The sequence below is a fragment of the Gambusia affinis genome, linkage group LG16, assembly GCF_019740435.1.
Source record: "Gambusia affinis linkage group LG16, SWU_Gaff_1.0, whole genome shotgun sequence".
Lineage (NCBI taxonomy): Eukaryota > Metazoa > Chordata > Actinopteri > Cyprinodontiformes > Poeciliidae > Gambusia > Gambusia affinis.
The window spans coordinates 14999823-15016163 of NC_057883.1; the positions used below are offsets into that span (position 1 = coordinate 14999823).

The window sequence follows — 16341 nt, forward strand, 5'->3', positions numbered from 1 at the left end:
TTCTAAAGTTGAAGAGCAGATTATGTCAATAATATCACAACCGATGATGATTTATTTATTGCCATTTGGAAAATCTGTCCCATTCGTTTTGTGATTAGCAATGCAACCCACCTTACGCAAACACTAAAAGCACATGTTCATAAGTAGATGTTGCAGATACAGAGAGTGCCAATGCTTTAATTTGCAGAAACAGTCAGATGTGTGAATGAATAGTTTATACCTATAACTTTCAGAGTGTTTTATATGGCTGATAGCCACAATGGACACTGAGCTCGAGGCTACTCAGTGACCTCCATCTTTTTTAGCCTTAATTCTGAGAAACCCTAAAAGCTTGGAACTTTCTCAGTACAAACAGATACTCTGTTATAGACGCAGGGATTGACACTTACAGTCAGTAGTGATAGCTATTAGTGAATGCAAATTGCTAAAGAACCTAAAACATCACCTTTTGATTAACTTTGGTTTGTTCAGAAATATTAGTCAAATATGTAAATTGGTGACATGTAGAACTGTATAATGCTGACTGCTTGTGATGCTGTTTCTACTCCTAACATTAATAATTGACAATGGATTGCAAAAAGCTTCTTAGTACTCCTGTAGAAATATAATATTTACATTTAGGACTTAACACAAAGTCAAAGCTTTTCCCTCTGAAATATCAACTGAGATGCCATTGTTATTTAATTTGTGAATTTTAATTTTTTAAGATGTGGTGTATATTACATTTTAGGTTTGTATCATCAGGATGCTATTTTCAATAATCCATAGAGATAGTGAATGTTGACATCACATAGCAGTGCACTGTTTACAGAAATGATAATGGATGCCATCAACTATGGATCAATTTTAAACTTATTCAGAGCCAAAAGTATTGTCGCAAGATCATAGCAACACGAGGGAAGCTAATAAAAAAACAGGACAGCAAATAGACTTCTGTAGAGAAGTCTGTTTGGATGTCCAGTCTGATCACAATTAGTGGGAGTGTGATGTGATGTGATCCATTGACACAGACGTCTTTCATAATTATAATTTTCAGCCATTGTTTATGTCTGATCTGGCTTCTTTTGGTGCAGAATTATGATGCACACCACACATAAATGACCTAAAAGTCAGATAAGATGTAAAGATGTGAGAAGACCGTTTAGATCACAGACGCTTTGCAAACAATCAGATACTTATTCTATTTAGTACCACATATGGAAGTGGCACAGATGAGATTTCTTGGGGTGGGGCAGTGAAAAGATTGAAATTGGTATATCCAGGTTGCGATGAAAAGGTTAGGTATGGATCACATATTTGCAAAGAAATGGATTTGAGTCACATTTGCCTGCTGTGTGAACGTAGCTTTAAAGTACTCCATGAGAAAGTGGTATTTACAGGTAAAAGCAATAAAAACTAAATCTGTGATCAGGAGTTGGCAACAAAATATTTGATTGTTTGAATCTGTACCTTCGGTAGATATAGGTCTTTTCTGAGTGAATAGTTTTCCCAAATTACTTCTTTATGCTATTTCCGTTATTTCATAAAGCAAAACTTTAAATGCTTATTCTTCCAAAAGTGTTACACTTTATAAAAATTAACACACGCACAGACACAGAAACCAAAACACGTAAAACCTGAATAAAACTTTTCGATAAATTTCAGCAAAACTGGAAAATAACAGGGGGAAAAAAATATCACTTGTACTCATCCGAGTTGTTATTTTTCCAGAAATCAAAAGAAATGGTAAATCATGTTTAACAACATGACCTACAGTTGGGTTGAAATCCACCCCAGCAGTGTGGTTATCACACATTACCACAGTCATGGAAAATAAAAGTGGATTCCAGATTGGACTGAAAAGTGCTGCATAGGTCTGTACATGTTTGTGCACTTGTTTCACGTCAAGTAACAAAACACCACAACATAAATATTTGGCACGAGGATGGCGTGTTGTGTAACTGGAGGAGCTTCGGCGCGATCATCCTTGCACATTTCTACTGTGTTTGACTCATTATTTAAGCACATGGCGCAGATGTCTGCTTTAGAAAAACATGATCTGGACAGATGAATGTGGTGGGAGACATCAGGACATGCTCTGAGGCATTATTATGTTGGCTGACTTTTTTAGGTAAGCCTTTAATTTCAAAGAGTGAGTAATTTCATGGATGGCACTTAAAAAAAAAAGACATTTTAGGACAATCTTACCTTCTGATCAACTATGGAGCACACCAGGTCCTTGACTGCGGACAGTGAGAGATCACAGGCCTCCAGGTTCACGGTCTCCCGGGTCAGTCCGATTTGCAGCAGGAAGGAGACCCCATGGAAGGAGCTACGGGAGTTGGTAGGACTTGGGGCGCTGTGGCTCCCGTTGGAGAGCCGCTGGTAGAGCTGTCCAGGCGATCCCGGCGAGGGTGGGTGGAGCGGATGGAGCGAGTGCAGGAAGGCCCGAGGAAAGGACGGGGGAGAGGAGGCAGACATTGGGTTTCTTCCAGTTGCGACGTGAGAAAACGCTGAATGGTGGGATTCAGTGAAGGCTGGCAGGGAGAAGCACAGCACGGTCTCTGTGGATGGGCTTGTCACACGGGAAATGTGCGCTCCTCATCAGTAGTAATGAGTCAGCGGCATATATTTTTAATTTAGGTGTTACTGACTCACAGAAATGATGCTGAGAGGATGCTACCCACGCACCTGAGCTCAGAAAATTCATGCATCGTTCAAGAGATGGGCCAGGTGAGGGAGGGAAGGTCTCTGAACAATCCACAGGCTGCTGCAACAAACTTCATATCCTGACGTTTTGCTCCTTCTTTTTTCTAAAGTCAGTAATCCACTCTGACCAGAGGAAGTCTGTTCTCACAAACACACACAAAGACACACACGTTATTAGAACAATAAAAAGCAAAGTAGGGCCATGAATGAGTCAGTTCTTGGTGTTTACATTTTGTTGCAAGCCTTGAGGCTAAATGTCATTACGCTATGGTTATTCCTAATCCTGGAACTACCCGCCTCTTATAACTTGGCATTCAGTTCAGCTGGTTGTTAAAATATTCTCCTAGAAAAATGGAACACACCTTGAAAAAAATCTGATAATACATTAATTCTTGCTGATTTCTATTACCTAATTATAAAATCAGTTATCCACCAGCAATCAATTTAGCGGCAGGCATTATTATTCGTATGCTTATCAAGGGAGAACAAAAATATAAGAGCAGATTGTCTTCTTGTTTAATTTTTGTTTAACTACTAACAAAAATGTTCAGATCAAACTAATTTTGATATTATCCACAAAAAAACCTGCTTAAATAAAAAAAAAAAAGGTTTAATAACTGATTAACTCAGCTATTTTGGGGGGTAAATTCAGTAGGCTTAAAGATCTTGAAAAGCAAATGCAAGCCATAAATTAGATTGACATAACCTTAAATACACATCTAATGTGGATTAATTATGATTTATGAGATAAATCATTATATTTTTAAAAACTAGTTCAAGTAGCAAAAGAAACAAACTACTTGTGACTTTAACGCAATAAATTGCAATATTTTTTGCACCCAATAACGATGCACAACATGAAAAGTATGAAACCTAGCGATCTTCTTTTGTGAAGATTCCAACCCTTAAATTTTATTTTTTTTTTTTTTTTTACAATAATGGAACACAGACAACACGTTTCATCCATCTGTGGCATGTCATATTTAACTGACAAAGTCCTGTTTGTTTCAGAATATTCCTGTTTTCTCTCTGTGGAGAGTAAATACTGTCTTTAAGAGTCCATTACAGTCAAAACAATGTGCTTATTTGCTTTTTTTTTTTTATTTATTTTACTTCCATGAAAACAAATGCATGCAAACTCGTTTAACCATGCAATTAGTGTGTCCCTTTCACTAAGACACTTTCTCCTCTTCAGGGCCCCTCTGGTTGGAAATCACTGGTTTATATGAATCTTACACCCTAGGGCTTTACCATTATGATGCTTAATGCAACTACAGCATAATATTACTTTTTGGGGGGCTTGCTTTTAGTTTATGCACACCATAAAACATGTTGCCTGGCATTGCTTTGCTACATATCAATTGTTATCAATTTATAGATACTTTCTGACAAATGAGCCACTGAAATTGTAAGAATATCAGAATTGTAACTTTTTTAGTTCCTACCTCATCCTTCGGAGCTCTACGCGAACATTAGAGAGCCCCAAGGAGAGGCAGGAGATAGTACAACTTGACGTTTAGACCTCTTGCAACCGCACAAACATCTGGACCCAAAGCTCCAGAACATCTGCACCCCTCCCACTTTCTATCGGCTCGCTGGCAAAACCTAAACCGAGCGGACGCCAGCAAAACAAGTTATACAAGCCGCCAAATCCGCTCTTTCTGTCCCTCTTTGTTGCCCCGGAACCCCCTCTACGTTGAAAAATCTGTTTCAGCCCAAACCCGTCGAAGTAAATGACACTTTACCTCCACTTCCAGCGAAGGGCGCTTGTCTTTCCATTGTGAGACAACTGAAGATGAAACTTTTCAACTCCATCCACAGAGAGACAGCTAAGCCTGAAGTTTGGTCCCTTCTTTTTCGTTTTTTCGATTTTGGACGTCACACGCAATAAAGGCGCAGCGTCGTCTTTTTACAACTAACGAACGGTAGCTTAAATTCTTCATTCGGATTCGCCGAGACTAACCGTGCGGTCCATTTAGTTTATCTAATCCCTTATTCCAGATTGTAAATTCATGCGCATCTCATTATCCTTCCAGCTGTGACTACTCCCCCTGTTTGGCGAGGATGAAAAAATAGGGAGAGTAATTGTTCTCGCTGGGGATTGGAGTCTTTTTATTATCTCCGCATAAGTGAGTTTCCATGTGCGGAGAGGAAAACTTGAACTACAGTCCATGTAAAGCAATGGCGCCTCCGCTAGGGGAGGGGGTAATCAAACCAGCGCGCAAGCGCGGTCCTTTTCCGTTATTTCATCTTAACTGTGCCAAGAATAAAAATCCTCCACATGACCCGGATTGGTTAGTAATACATTCATTTTTCAAAGGAAAGTAAGTTTAAAGTAACACTGGAAGAAAATATGTCAAGTTGGTTTCACTAAATGTCGGCTAACAGCAAAGAAAATGTATTTTAATGTGTCTTAACACTTGCACATGCTGGTGTTTGACAGAACAAAATAGTTCTAATTGATCAAAAGACTAAAGTTCGAGGCAACTATATGGCAGGCCGTTATGGCATAAAATCTGACCACATCCCGTTTCCATAACATTTTAAAACTGAACTAAAAATGGTTAGATCTCAAAAATTGTTTACTCAGAACAAGCCAACCTTTAAATTCTTTTTCATCGTTTTAGGAATTTTAGGAATTAAAGTTTGAGCTACATAAATTATCCCGAAACATTTAAGGAGCTTTTTTAACATTTAATAGCAACTGAGTAAGAAAGTTGAAGACAACCATAATTCAGTTTCTTCTAATCAACTTTCCACTCAATATTTCATATATGTCAAACATATTTTTTTCCTTTAATCCTTCAAGCCTACTGGGTATTAGTATTTATTCCTATGAATCTTTTCACATTTTGTCAAGTTACAAACACAAGCTTTAATTGTATGCATAACGTATTTTATGTATTTGGATTGAATGTAGAAGGTCAATTCAAAGTAGTACATAATTGATGTGGAAGGAAAATGATACATGGTTTAAAATTTTTCAAAATTTTCCTGTGTGGAGTAAATATGTGGATTTTTGAAATATTCTAGAAATCTTTTGTTGTGTCATACTAAAATAAAATTTTTGCTAAAAAAAAAAAAAAATTGAATAGTTGGTAAGATGACTGTGGGCATTTGGCATTTCAGTGACTGTTGTCTAAATAGACCTCTTTAACAAGACATTGTTTAAATACATCAGATCCCTAACATTTTCCATACTTAAGAACATAAGTATGTGGGACATTTTCATTTTCACTAACTTCAATTAAATTTATGACTACAAACAATAATCCTTTTTAGGCAAGAACATACTTGTGGATATCTTTGACATCCTTCATGCCAGAGACAATAAAATTTGAGATAATTGAAAAGTTGACTTCAGATAGCATAAATTGTCTTCTAGATTGCTAAAATGTTAATTATGATTAAAAAATGTATAGAAGTCTATATATATATATATATATATATATATATATATATATATATATATATATATAGCTGAGTTTAATCAAATTATATGATAAATGTGCTTGCCACAGTTAAGAATTATGTTAAAAACTGGCTTTAAAAGAAAAGGAAGAGAAACTTGATTTTGCAATTACAATGCCTGCAAGTAATTCAGCTGCCTACTCGCAGTCTATTACAAAACTAAACAAAATATGGGAACTTGCCCGTCATAGCATTCCATGCGAAAGATTACGAAACAGAGTGATGACATTGGAGACATTTGTAAAACAGACAGCATATGAATAAAAACAGTCAACAGGAGGAAAACATAAAAGTTTATTATAAGGAAATAATATTAGATTGCATCAATAATGTGGAAATCTTGGATCGATCTGCGTTGCCCAGGCCATAAGTCCTCCACAGATATCTTTCACCGTGATACTGTCCAGTTCTGATCCACTCATTTTCTCCAGTACCTGCACTGCTTTCTGGGAGTCATTACCCAGCTTACAGATGACATAAACTAGAAGAAACCACAGAGCAAAAATCAATGAGCTGGCAGCATTTGCAGCATTTCAATATGTTTTCAAGCTGCATTTCCTGAATGTTGACATGCTGCAAGAAAGCAAGACTCACTAAGAGTTTCAATAGACTGAATTTTGTAAAATGATATGAAGAGTTTCGTACAAAAACTAACAAAGATCAGAAAGCTAAATTTATCTTCCTTAATAAGAATCATCCCAAAATAACATTGTTAATATTAATTTCTCTGAAGCTGAGCAACGACTCAGGTTGACTGTACTTGTTTTGGAAAAGGTCACCTAGCAACTCCATTACAACCCGACCAACCTAAGCCTCCGTTCCTGCAGCATGAGACCACAGCAGGTCATGAATATGAGAAAGTGACTCGACGAGCCTGTTGTTTTTAACCACAGATGCAGATCATAAGCAGTGCTGTACCTGGCGGCTGGCAGTCACCTGCCATCTGCTGCTTCAGTTGGACGATTCTTTGCTGAAGTAACTGGATCTCTTCACTCTTTCTCTGCTCTAAGCTGGAGAGGGGTATATCTGGTAGCAATTAAGGAGAAGAATTGTACAGAAACAGTAAGCAGGAAGATTTTTTTCAAATGGTGTGCTTCCACTACAAGACAAAAAGGATACTGAGCGAGAAGGGCAAGTGGCATATATTCACTTCCACAAGAGGGCGGACATCAAGCAAGATATGAAGTCCCGAATTATCCACTACCGATTTATATTCCTGGAATTATAGTCAAACATTTAGAAAGGCACATACAAGAGCGAGGCTGACTTGTAGAGCCTAGTCATCTGCTGGTGTTGGTCCACTGTGTTTGATCAAGTCCAAAGTCAGTGCAGCCCTCTACCAGGAAATTTAAATCGCTTCATGTTTCCTTCTGCTGACAAGTTTTACGGGGAGGCTGAGTTCATTTTCCACCAGGACTAGGCATTTGTCCAAACTGACTAAAGTACAAATACCTGCTTTAATGGCCATGGTATCACTGTGCTGGATCTAAGCAAACCCATCTGACCTAAACCCAATAGAGAGTCTGAGGGGTATTATCAAGAAGAAGACAGAGCAACCTGGGCTTCCTTAATAAGCTGACAGCTTTCATGTCTCACCATCAATTTATGCAAAAAGAGCCTCCACCAAGTACTGAATACATTCACTGTATAGTACACAGGCATAGTTTTTCAGAGGGCCAGCATATCTGTACTAGAAAAGCTTTTATTTTAGTCTTGCATAATTTGATTTTCACTTATTAAAATTAATTACTAAATTAATATACTTTTAAATAATATTCTGATTAATGAGAAGCATCTTAACACTAAAATGCTTTAATAGAACACAGTGGTGGCTCTTATATTTCAAAGTAAAATATGTAGATTTGTATCTTAAGTTAAATAGGGAAACCAAAAGGACTCAATAAATGTTAAAAGTTGCCTGGATTTGCAATTTCGAAGTCAAATGAGCAGCTTAACAGCTTTGGTTTAAATCACAGGAAGCAAAACTGTTTCTAAATGGAGTCCCTTGCATAATTACAGTTGAACCCCAATCAATTATGATCCCCATCTCTGGGCTTAATGACTCAGCGGGTTTCAAAGCACCAAATCTGCTGAAATATAAACAGATGCAATCCGCTACCACTTTTCTCAGTGCCAAGGAGAAAATGTTGTTCTTTCTCGTAGAAAATCTACAGGCACATTTTTACTCATTTCCCATTTGAGGTTGGGTCAGAGCTGAGATGTAATCTGCTTATGAATGCACATAAAAACTGAGAAAATTGTGAGTAATCACAGAATAAATGGCACTAAATACAGGGAGTCACGCAATGACCTAACTGTTCCGAAATATGTGCAATATTTTACCTGCACTGTGATCCTCTGATCTTTGGACAGGAGGTTAAGCTTGCGACACTGGAAAGAGAACAACCACATTTACCTCTAAGGGTAATAATATGAAGAACATGACAAATGTATCTACAGGGTTGCTACAATTTTTTTCATTTTACAAGTTACATTTTCCAGATTAAAATTTCTTAACCTCTGTATTGCGTTTTAGAATGTTCTGGGCATTTCAGCATAAAATGTTTAGTCTTCATATTTATCCACAAATCAAGAAACAATACGATGTTGAACTACTGAGGAGGTTTGATAAAAGGATACACTTTTTGGCATCAGGAACAACTAGATCATCTCTTTTTCAAAATCTATAGGTCATAATTTTTAGAACTTTTCCTTTTGAATTAAAAAAAAACAAACTAAAAGAAGAAACAAAAGTGCAAAAGGCAGTTAAGAAAAAAGCTCAAATACTAAAAATGACATTATGTTTGCAATGGCATTGAGTATTACACTGTACCACAATGGCCACCCAAGAGGTAGCAATTGCAAAGTCTCCAACTTCAATATAAGCTTTTCAGAGTAACGATGGTGGTTTGTCCAGATAAACGTAATTTTCACTTGAGTTTTAAATAGCATTGTTACTTTAATGAGCTTTGGCTTTAGCATCCTTTTTTGTCCAAACAATGATCAACATAGTAATTAAAAAACCATGCAGTGAAGTCTCACTTTTCTCCACATATTCAGTTTGGTTTGACAGCCAAATTGCTCTGTAGCGATGACAAAACAATCTGACACCACCATCCACTTTTTCAAAAATCATGTTGCTTGACCCTAAAAAGTAACCGTAAGCCATTCCTATATATGTGGAAGATCAATTGGCCCAGATTTACTTAATTTTGGTGTATTGATGATTAGCCAATACATGTGAAACCGATCTTATCTGCTGATCTTTTCTACCTCCACATGTGCGGTGAACAATAGTGAACCCTGTTGCCAACTTAGTGCTTCTGTCCTAATATCTAGCACTATACATAAATAAATATAGAAAATACACTCAAACATTCGTTCCGAAGAAGCTAGTCATCCAGACTGACTGCCTGGAAAGAGTTGGTTTTTAATCTACAGATTTAAGTGAATGTTTTATACTTAAAGAGGATGCAAAAAATAAAGACTGAAGCTAAAAGAAAACATTTTCTTAGAAGGTAAACTTAATGCTCACAAACAACACTTTGGTTTACTCCCCGCTTAAGTTATCTTTTGTCCTCTTCCATCTGGTTTGAATTGGTTCTTCCACTAATTCCAGAGTTTTCAAGAAATTTATAAACCTGGAAATAAAAGTATTTCCAACAGAGAGATTGTTCACACCCACCCTTTCCCTCACAGAGGTTCTGTGTAGAAAACGTGCCACATGGTTCTTTTGAAGTCTTGTTGACAAGCAATGACATTCATTTGACAAATTCCAATAAAAATAATTTTTTTTTGTCAATAAATATGCTTTTGTGCATTGGAACAGTGCAGTCAGGTACACCTCAGTATCACCTGTATATAAAAGAGTTGGGATTTTGAAAGTGAACCACAAAAGGCTCATTGTGCATATAAAACTATATTATAAATGAGTAATTAAAAAACACACACACAATTGTGACTTGTGGCACCTATTTATGATAATATATGTCCTTCAGTCTTTTAGATAAAGGATTCTGTAAAATAATTTTGAAACTCCAGTTAATCATCTTTATACCACACTTATGTAGATTTGGAAAATGATAATCATATTCCATACTTTTCATGATTGCATAGGAACGTTGTGATAAGCTCCTTTAATGACCAACCTTATCTGTGGCGGCAGACCCACAGAAATCCTCATAGTCAATCAGTTGGGTCACACTGGGGCTTTCTCCACACACCGCGCAGTCAGCCTGCTTAGGTCGCAGCCTAATGGGCCTGAATCTAAAACCCTGAGCGTCAAACATCAGCAGCTGCTGACCGCAGGAAGCTGGCACACCCAGTCAAGGGAAAGGTTACTTTTTGAAAAAGATTCAGAGAATTGCCTAACGCGTCTCCCACTGGTGTTGTAAGAGCATGGCAACATTAAGGCAGTATTGGTGGGAAAAAAGCGCAACACTTTCCTGAATGACGCATCATAGCCAGGTGTCAGCATGCGACTGACAATGCAACACAAAGGGCAGGATAGAGCAAGCCTATTCTCTCCTGCGAGTCGGAATAAATCCCTGCAGTTTAACAAGACAATGGCAAATAAATAGAAAGCAGAGCTCAGAAAATGTAGACATAATATTTCTGTTTTTGTTTGCTTATCAGACAAGCACAAGGCATTATTACAATGGAATCTTTGTGAGAATTTTATTGTTGGCATATCCCAATGACCAGGCAAAATACTTTGAAACAAAGAAACAAAAAGGCAAAAGAGGGTTCTGCAAGTGAAGTGGAACAAAGTGTGGAAAGATAAAGGATACAACCTTGCCCAGAGGCAATTTTGAGGACCTCTAAGGCTTGGAAGCAACCCATTATACCTGGAACTGGAATAAATAAGAAAAAAAAGTTCAAATAAGAGTTATTTACATTCATAAACTTAAATGCTTCAGATAAAAGTAAGAAAATGAGGGGGGGAAAAAAACTCACCTACTCCTAACACCCCTCCATCTGAACAGTTAGTTACCGTCTCTGGAGGTGGGGGAAGTGGATATAAACATCTGTAGCAGGGGCCTCCGCAGTAGTTATACACAGTCAACTGCTTACACACACACACACATGCCGACACACACAATTAATGCAGTAGATCTCATTAAACTAGGTGTAGTGAGGGGGAACAAGAATATCCCACAGCCTACCTGCCCCTCCATTCGCAAAGCACTCGCTGATACCAAAGGTTTGCCGCTGAGCACGCAGGCGTCATTTACCAGATAACGTGTGGGAACATTGTCTGAACAGTCAGCCACGATGTCATACATGAGGCATGAGGAGTCAAGGTATCACCCAAAATCACTTAAGTTTTATTAGGATAAAAAAAAAATACTTTTTGTGCAGCACAACTAGTCATAAACTTGATTAAGACTTTACAGATGAGTTGGATTATATTTCTCATCCCAGGGTTATATACAGCTCTCAAGGCCACATATGCAATTAATTTTAAGGGTCTTCATGATTTAGTTCAATCTTTACTATACACTGTGTATCCAAAAAAGTTGGCAGCTGGATTTAACCAAGCAAACAGATAAGAGTCTCACATTGATTAATTACTGAATAGATTATGATGTCAGTTATTTAAGCCTAACTGATGCAGTGTGTAGTTTCTCGTTTCTTAAACAACCTTGTCAGAAGACGCATCCTGTGGTCATTTATCTGTCAAATAAAAACATCTACGGAGATTGTAGAAGCTACATAAATTGATTTAAGAGCTGTCCGACGCATTATGAAAACCTTCAGTATAAAGGGCAACCATCAAATTTGAGCAAAAATTGTGGTTGGATATATATATATTTTTTTTTTTTTTTTGAAAGAATGTAATTGCTAATCACTTAAACCTTTGGTGAAACACAGTTATGTTCAAAGGGTGAACGTAACAGCAGCTCCACAAGGGAATTTGAGGATTGGGACTGAACAGCAGCACAGCTTTACAAAAACCTCTGATTAGGGTGATGAATGGTAAAAAATGTTCCAACATGCAAGGTCTGCTGAATGCAGATTTACACTGTTCCAAAGTGGTGGTTTAATCAGGGTAAGAAAAGTGTTGCACCAATCATCCATAGTGGCTAGGCAGCCGAGTACCTACATATATTGAATGCCCAGGTTATTCAATCTGTGGATTTTTCTTTCAATATTATAATATCTAAATGTAGGCCTCTGGAGTTACACAAACTTCAATTTTGATGAAAATTTATACAACTTCTTTAAAACCAGATTAACTCTACTAGTTCAGCCAAGAGGAGTGGTTAAGTGATTTGAAATAATTATGGTAAAAGCTTGACATATGCTAAGAGATAAATAACCAAATATTGGCAGAAGTGTCTGAATATGCCTGGGTCTGTCTGACCAATTTAGATGCATACATTGTCTATACTATTTGACCTCACTCATCTCCAAAGGACATTGAACAGATCGATACACAGATACATAAATTAGACAAACAGTACAAACAACAATGCAGAGACACACTCGTATCCCAGCACAATTTAGAGCAACAGTCATGTTTTTGCACTGTAGGAGGAAGTCAGAGTTCCTAGAAGGACTCATACATCCATGGCGAGAACATGCAAACTCCATGCAGTTAGACCCAAAGCCAGGATTAGAACCCTGGAAATTCTTTTATGCAACCAACTTTTGCAGCCAGTAGTGCAGCCCCAGTTTGGATCCAATATGTAGAAAAACACAATAAAGTTAGACTTGTGCATTCCTGTTATTGTTTGATATAACTCACTGAAGTATGTTGTGTAATCATTCCAGTCTGGAAGAAGAGCGACTCAGATACAACATGAAAAACCTAAAATTATTACAACATTCTTGACAGGAACTGCAAGTAGGATTTATACTGACAGTATCTTAGCTTTTGGCAGGTAACAGATGTAGCCTGAGGATACTGTTGAATGAGCTGTAAGGCGTTCTCTGGTGAGAGCTGCAGATGGTAGGGAATGCACTCCACAGTAGAGTTCAACCTGTAGAGACACATCCAGACGAAGCATTTTAAGGTTCTCATCTTTCTTACAGAAATATATTTTAAACAACATACATATCCCTCAGCTTACTTAAAGTTCAAGAACAAATCCATGCTGGGAGTTTAGCTTAAACCAATACTGAATCGACAGAACAGCAAAAAGCAAACACATCAAAAACATGTTTGTGCTTCTTAATTTAATAAGTAAGATACTGAATAAACTTTGAAACAAAAACTATACTCCAAGATATTACAATTTTACCTTTTGTTTATCTATCTAACTTCTATAATATGCAGAGGAGAAATGTAGAAGTAGCTTTAATGAGTGCACAGGTTAATGACGCCCTCATGTGGCTGAGTTGATGTGACATCTGCGAAGCCCATAGTAAGCTTACAGTTGGGCTAGAAAGGCCCACAAACAAGCTTCTGAAATAACATGTTTACAAAATATTTGTGGAGTGAGGAGAAAAGCAGGGCTAGATATAACTTGTGACGAGACTCTAAAGTGCCAGCATACTTTGCACAGAAACCAGAGGGTGAAAAATGACACAAGCAGACACAAGTTACTACATTTTCTTAGCATTTACCAGTCATAACACATGAAGACTGATTTAACAAAGAAAAACTTGAAGAAACTTATAGTCATTCAAGTCTTACCTTTTAACTGCCCTAGCAGCAGACAGAGCCTTAGCCTGGCCCTGATTCTCCTCTCCATGAAGAACCTGCCTGTGGAGGTTGCTGAGCTCCACCTCATCATAGTCCAGCAGACCAAGACGCCCTGGTAGGGACAGTTTGTCATTATCGTCTGTATTGCGTTACAAACGAACTTGCAGCACAACATCAACATTTTTTAAACTTATTGTCGACCCAAGATACAATACTTTCCCAACTTCTACTGTAGCTTCATCATAATCTGCATTGATCTACCCACCAACACCTGCTGCTGCTAGGTACTGGGCGAGTGGGCAGCCTAGTCCACCACAGCCCACAATCAGCACTGATGCTCCAGATAAGTTCAGCTGGCCTGAAAAGAATGCAGAATTTCTCAGCTCGAATAATCCTATCATAAACTTTATATGTCCGAACCTCCCGGTTATCTGTATGGGTACCTTTTACACCAAGCTCGGGCAGGAGAAGCTGTCTGCTGTAGCGCATGATGTCCTCATTGCTGAGTGCTGGTTTGGCTGTTAGGGGACTGAGCGGTGTCACTTTGTCCTGGAGCTCCAGCACTGAGGCGTGGCTCTGTTAGCACATAAGCAGGGTTTTATTATATGGTTCTCACTGTCGCATTCTACTATAGAAAGGCCTTCATATCCATCCCAAGGCAATATCTTGTACATTGTAAATGTATTTTACTAGAGCAATGGAAGAAGTCAGCTTCTGATATGTTCATTTGTATTTGGGCAACTTTTACATGAGAATTGATCAATAAAATTAGCAGATTAACTATTGGCAAAGGTAAAATTTTTATACAGTCTACTTAAAATCTATATAGTCAATGAAGACATATTTATTGAAAGTCGATAACCATAACAAACACAAGCTATTTACATTAAAGGAAATTAAATAATAAGAAATACATTGTCACATCCGGAAAGAGCCTATTTACCTATCTCTAGCAGCCACTAGGTGAGAGGAAGGGTAGACCATGCACAAGCCGCTAGTCAATCACAGGGCAACACATAGACATACACAGGATAAACAACCATGCACACACACACGTTCACACCAAAGGACAATTAATGGATAAACAAATTAACTTAACAGTCATGTTTTTGGACTGTGGGAGGAAGCCGGAGTACCCGGAGAGAACGCACGCATGGAGAGGAAAAACATGCACAATCCATACAGAAATACTCCAGCCCAACTTCCAAATATATAACTGTAATTGTCACTTTGCATTAAGAGCAACTTCTGAGCTAACTTTCATTGAGTCCCATGGGTTCAATCTATAGATTAGATAATTACCTGCAAGTGCTCAAGCTACTATTTTATTGCAAGAAATGTTGGTACACATTGAAATAAATTAGGCATAATACAGAGTAAATTAGCATCAATAATAAAAAATAGCTGCATTGTTTAAGCTCATCGACCTTTTAATTGTCAGAATGCACAGAAATGCACTACTACTTAATGCTGTATTAGACGGCATTTGCAGGGTTGAAATTAATCCAAAAGCATTTATTTTCCTTGATGCTGATTGGCTGTAACCCCAACAGCGCAAATAAGGGAGGCATTAGCTTCTGCTGTAATGGTGAACTATTTTGGTTTCCGCAGTCTTTGATTCCACATATTAAGATGTATTAATATGAAATATTAAAATAGACAGGAGTGAAGGTGTTCCTAGATCTTAACTATTTGGGGACTTTTCCTATGAACTTACAGCTAGAGTTCATAGGAAAGGTGGCCATACTGGATTTTGAGGCTTGGGTTGGTGATAGAAACGTTAATTTCTAAATTGTAAAAGGACATTTTGTAACTTAAGAGTGATTTTTAAATAACTCTAAATAATTTTTAACTTAGACTGCGTCCTTCAAACGTAACGAAGGAAGTTGGCTGTAGTTTTTTGTAACTTAAAGTAGAAAAGTCCAAGTCCTGTTGTTAGTTTTAAAATATCTGAAGATAGTGCTTGTGAAAAAAAGGAAAAATCGAAATCTTCTGAATGCATGCAATAGATTATGCTAAAATTATTGAAATATGCTATGTTAAAACAACACATTAATGTCAATCGATAATAACAGCGTTTCACCAAGGTAACACATAATCTTATATTTTTTTCTAATACTTCGATACCTTTTCAAGTTGAGCCAGTTTATTCTTGAGATCAGCAATCTCTTTTTCTTTCTCCTCAAGCTGCGCCTTCAAGCTGCACACGTCCTGAGCCATTTCTTTAGGTAGGCATAAAAATCACGTTTGGATACAATCTAATACCACGTCGACCTTTGAACGGACCACCAACAGATGATGGCATATGAGGAGCACGATGAAAACTTCCGGGTTTGATCACGTGGAAATGAGACCACGTGGTGAGTGACGTAAATATTTTTGGCATTTTTCTACCTTTCTATTTTTTTTTTCTTTCTTTCTTTTTTCTTTCTATTCTCTCTTTTCTAAAATGCTATTTTAATATTGATATATATATATATATATATATTTTTAAAGCCGTGTAATAGTTTGTAATAGTTTATACAGAAATA

General features: G+C 37.4%; 2 protein-coding genes across 3 annotated transcripts in view; both read right to left on the reverse strand.

Annotated features, from left to right (window-relative positions):
* prkd3 (protein kinase D3) overlaps positions 1–4850 on the reverse strand; it is a 45731-nt gene extending 40881 nt beyond the window's left edge. The window contains exons 1-3 of one of the 2 annotated variants that reach the window (XM_044143369.1): positions 4434–4850; positions 2671–2826; positions 2188–2516 (exon numbers count right to left, since the gene is read on the reverse strand). In XM_044143369.1, coding sequence (XP_043999304.1) covers positions 2188–2516; positions 2671–2689 — 348 coding nt within the window. In that variant the 5' untranslated portion in view covers positions 2690–2826; positions 4434–4850. Of the gene's footprint in view, positions 1–2187; positions 2517–2637; positions 2827–4433 lie in introns of both variants that reach the window. The other variant, XM_044143368.1, reaches the window with a different exon arrangement.
* Positions 4851–6439: 1589 nt separating this feature from the next.
* On the reverse strand, positions 6440–16143 carry mocs3 (molybdenum cofactor synthesis 3). Its single transcript, XM_044143561.1, has 13 exons — positions 15938–16143; positions 14254–14386; positions 14076–14168; positions 13802–13922; positions 13071–13145; positions 11325–11442; positions 11116–11224; positions 10950–11012; positions 10308–10471; positions 8503–8550; positions 7279–7375; positions 7078–7185; positions 6440–6640 (listed from the first exon to the last, which is right to left on the reverse strand). Exons 1-13 carry the CDS (start codon positions 16028–16030, stop codon positions 6483–6485), a joined length of 1380 nt encoding a protein of 459 aa, XP_043999496.1. The 5' UTR covers positions 16031–16143; the 3' UTR covers positions 6440–6482.
* Between the last annotated feature and the right edge of the window lie 198 nt (positions 16144–16341).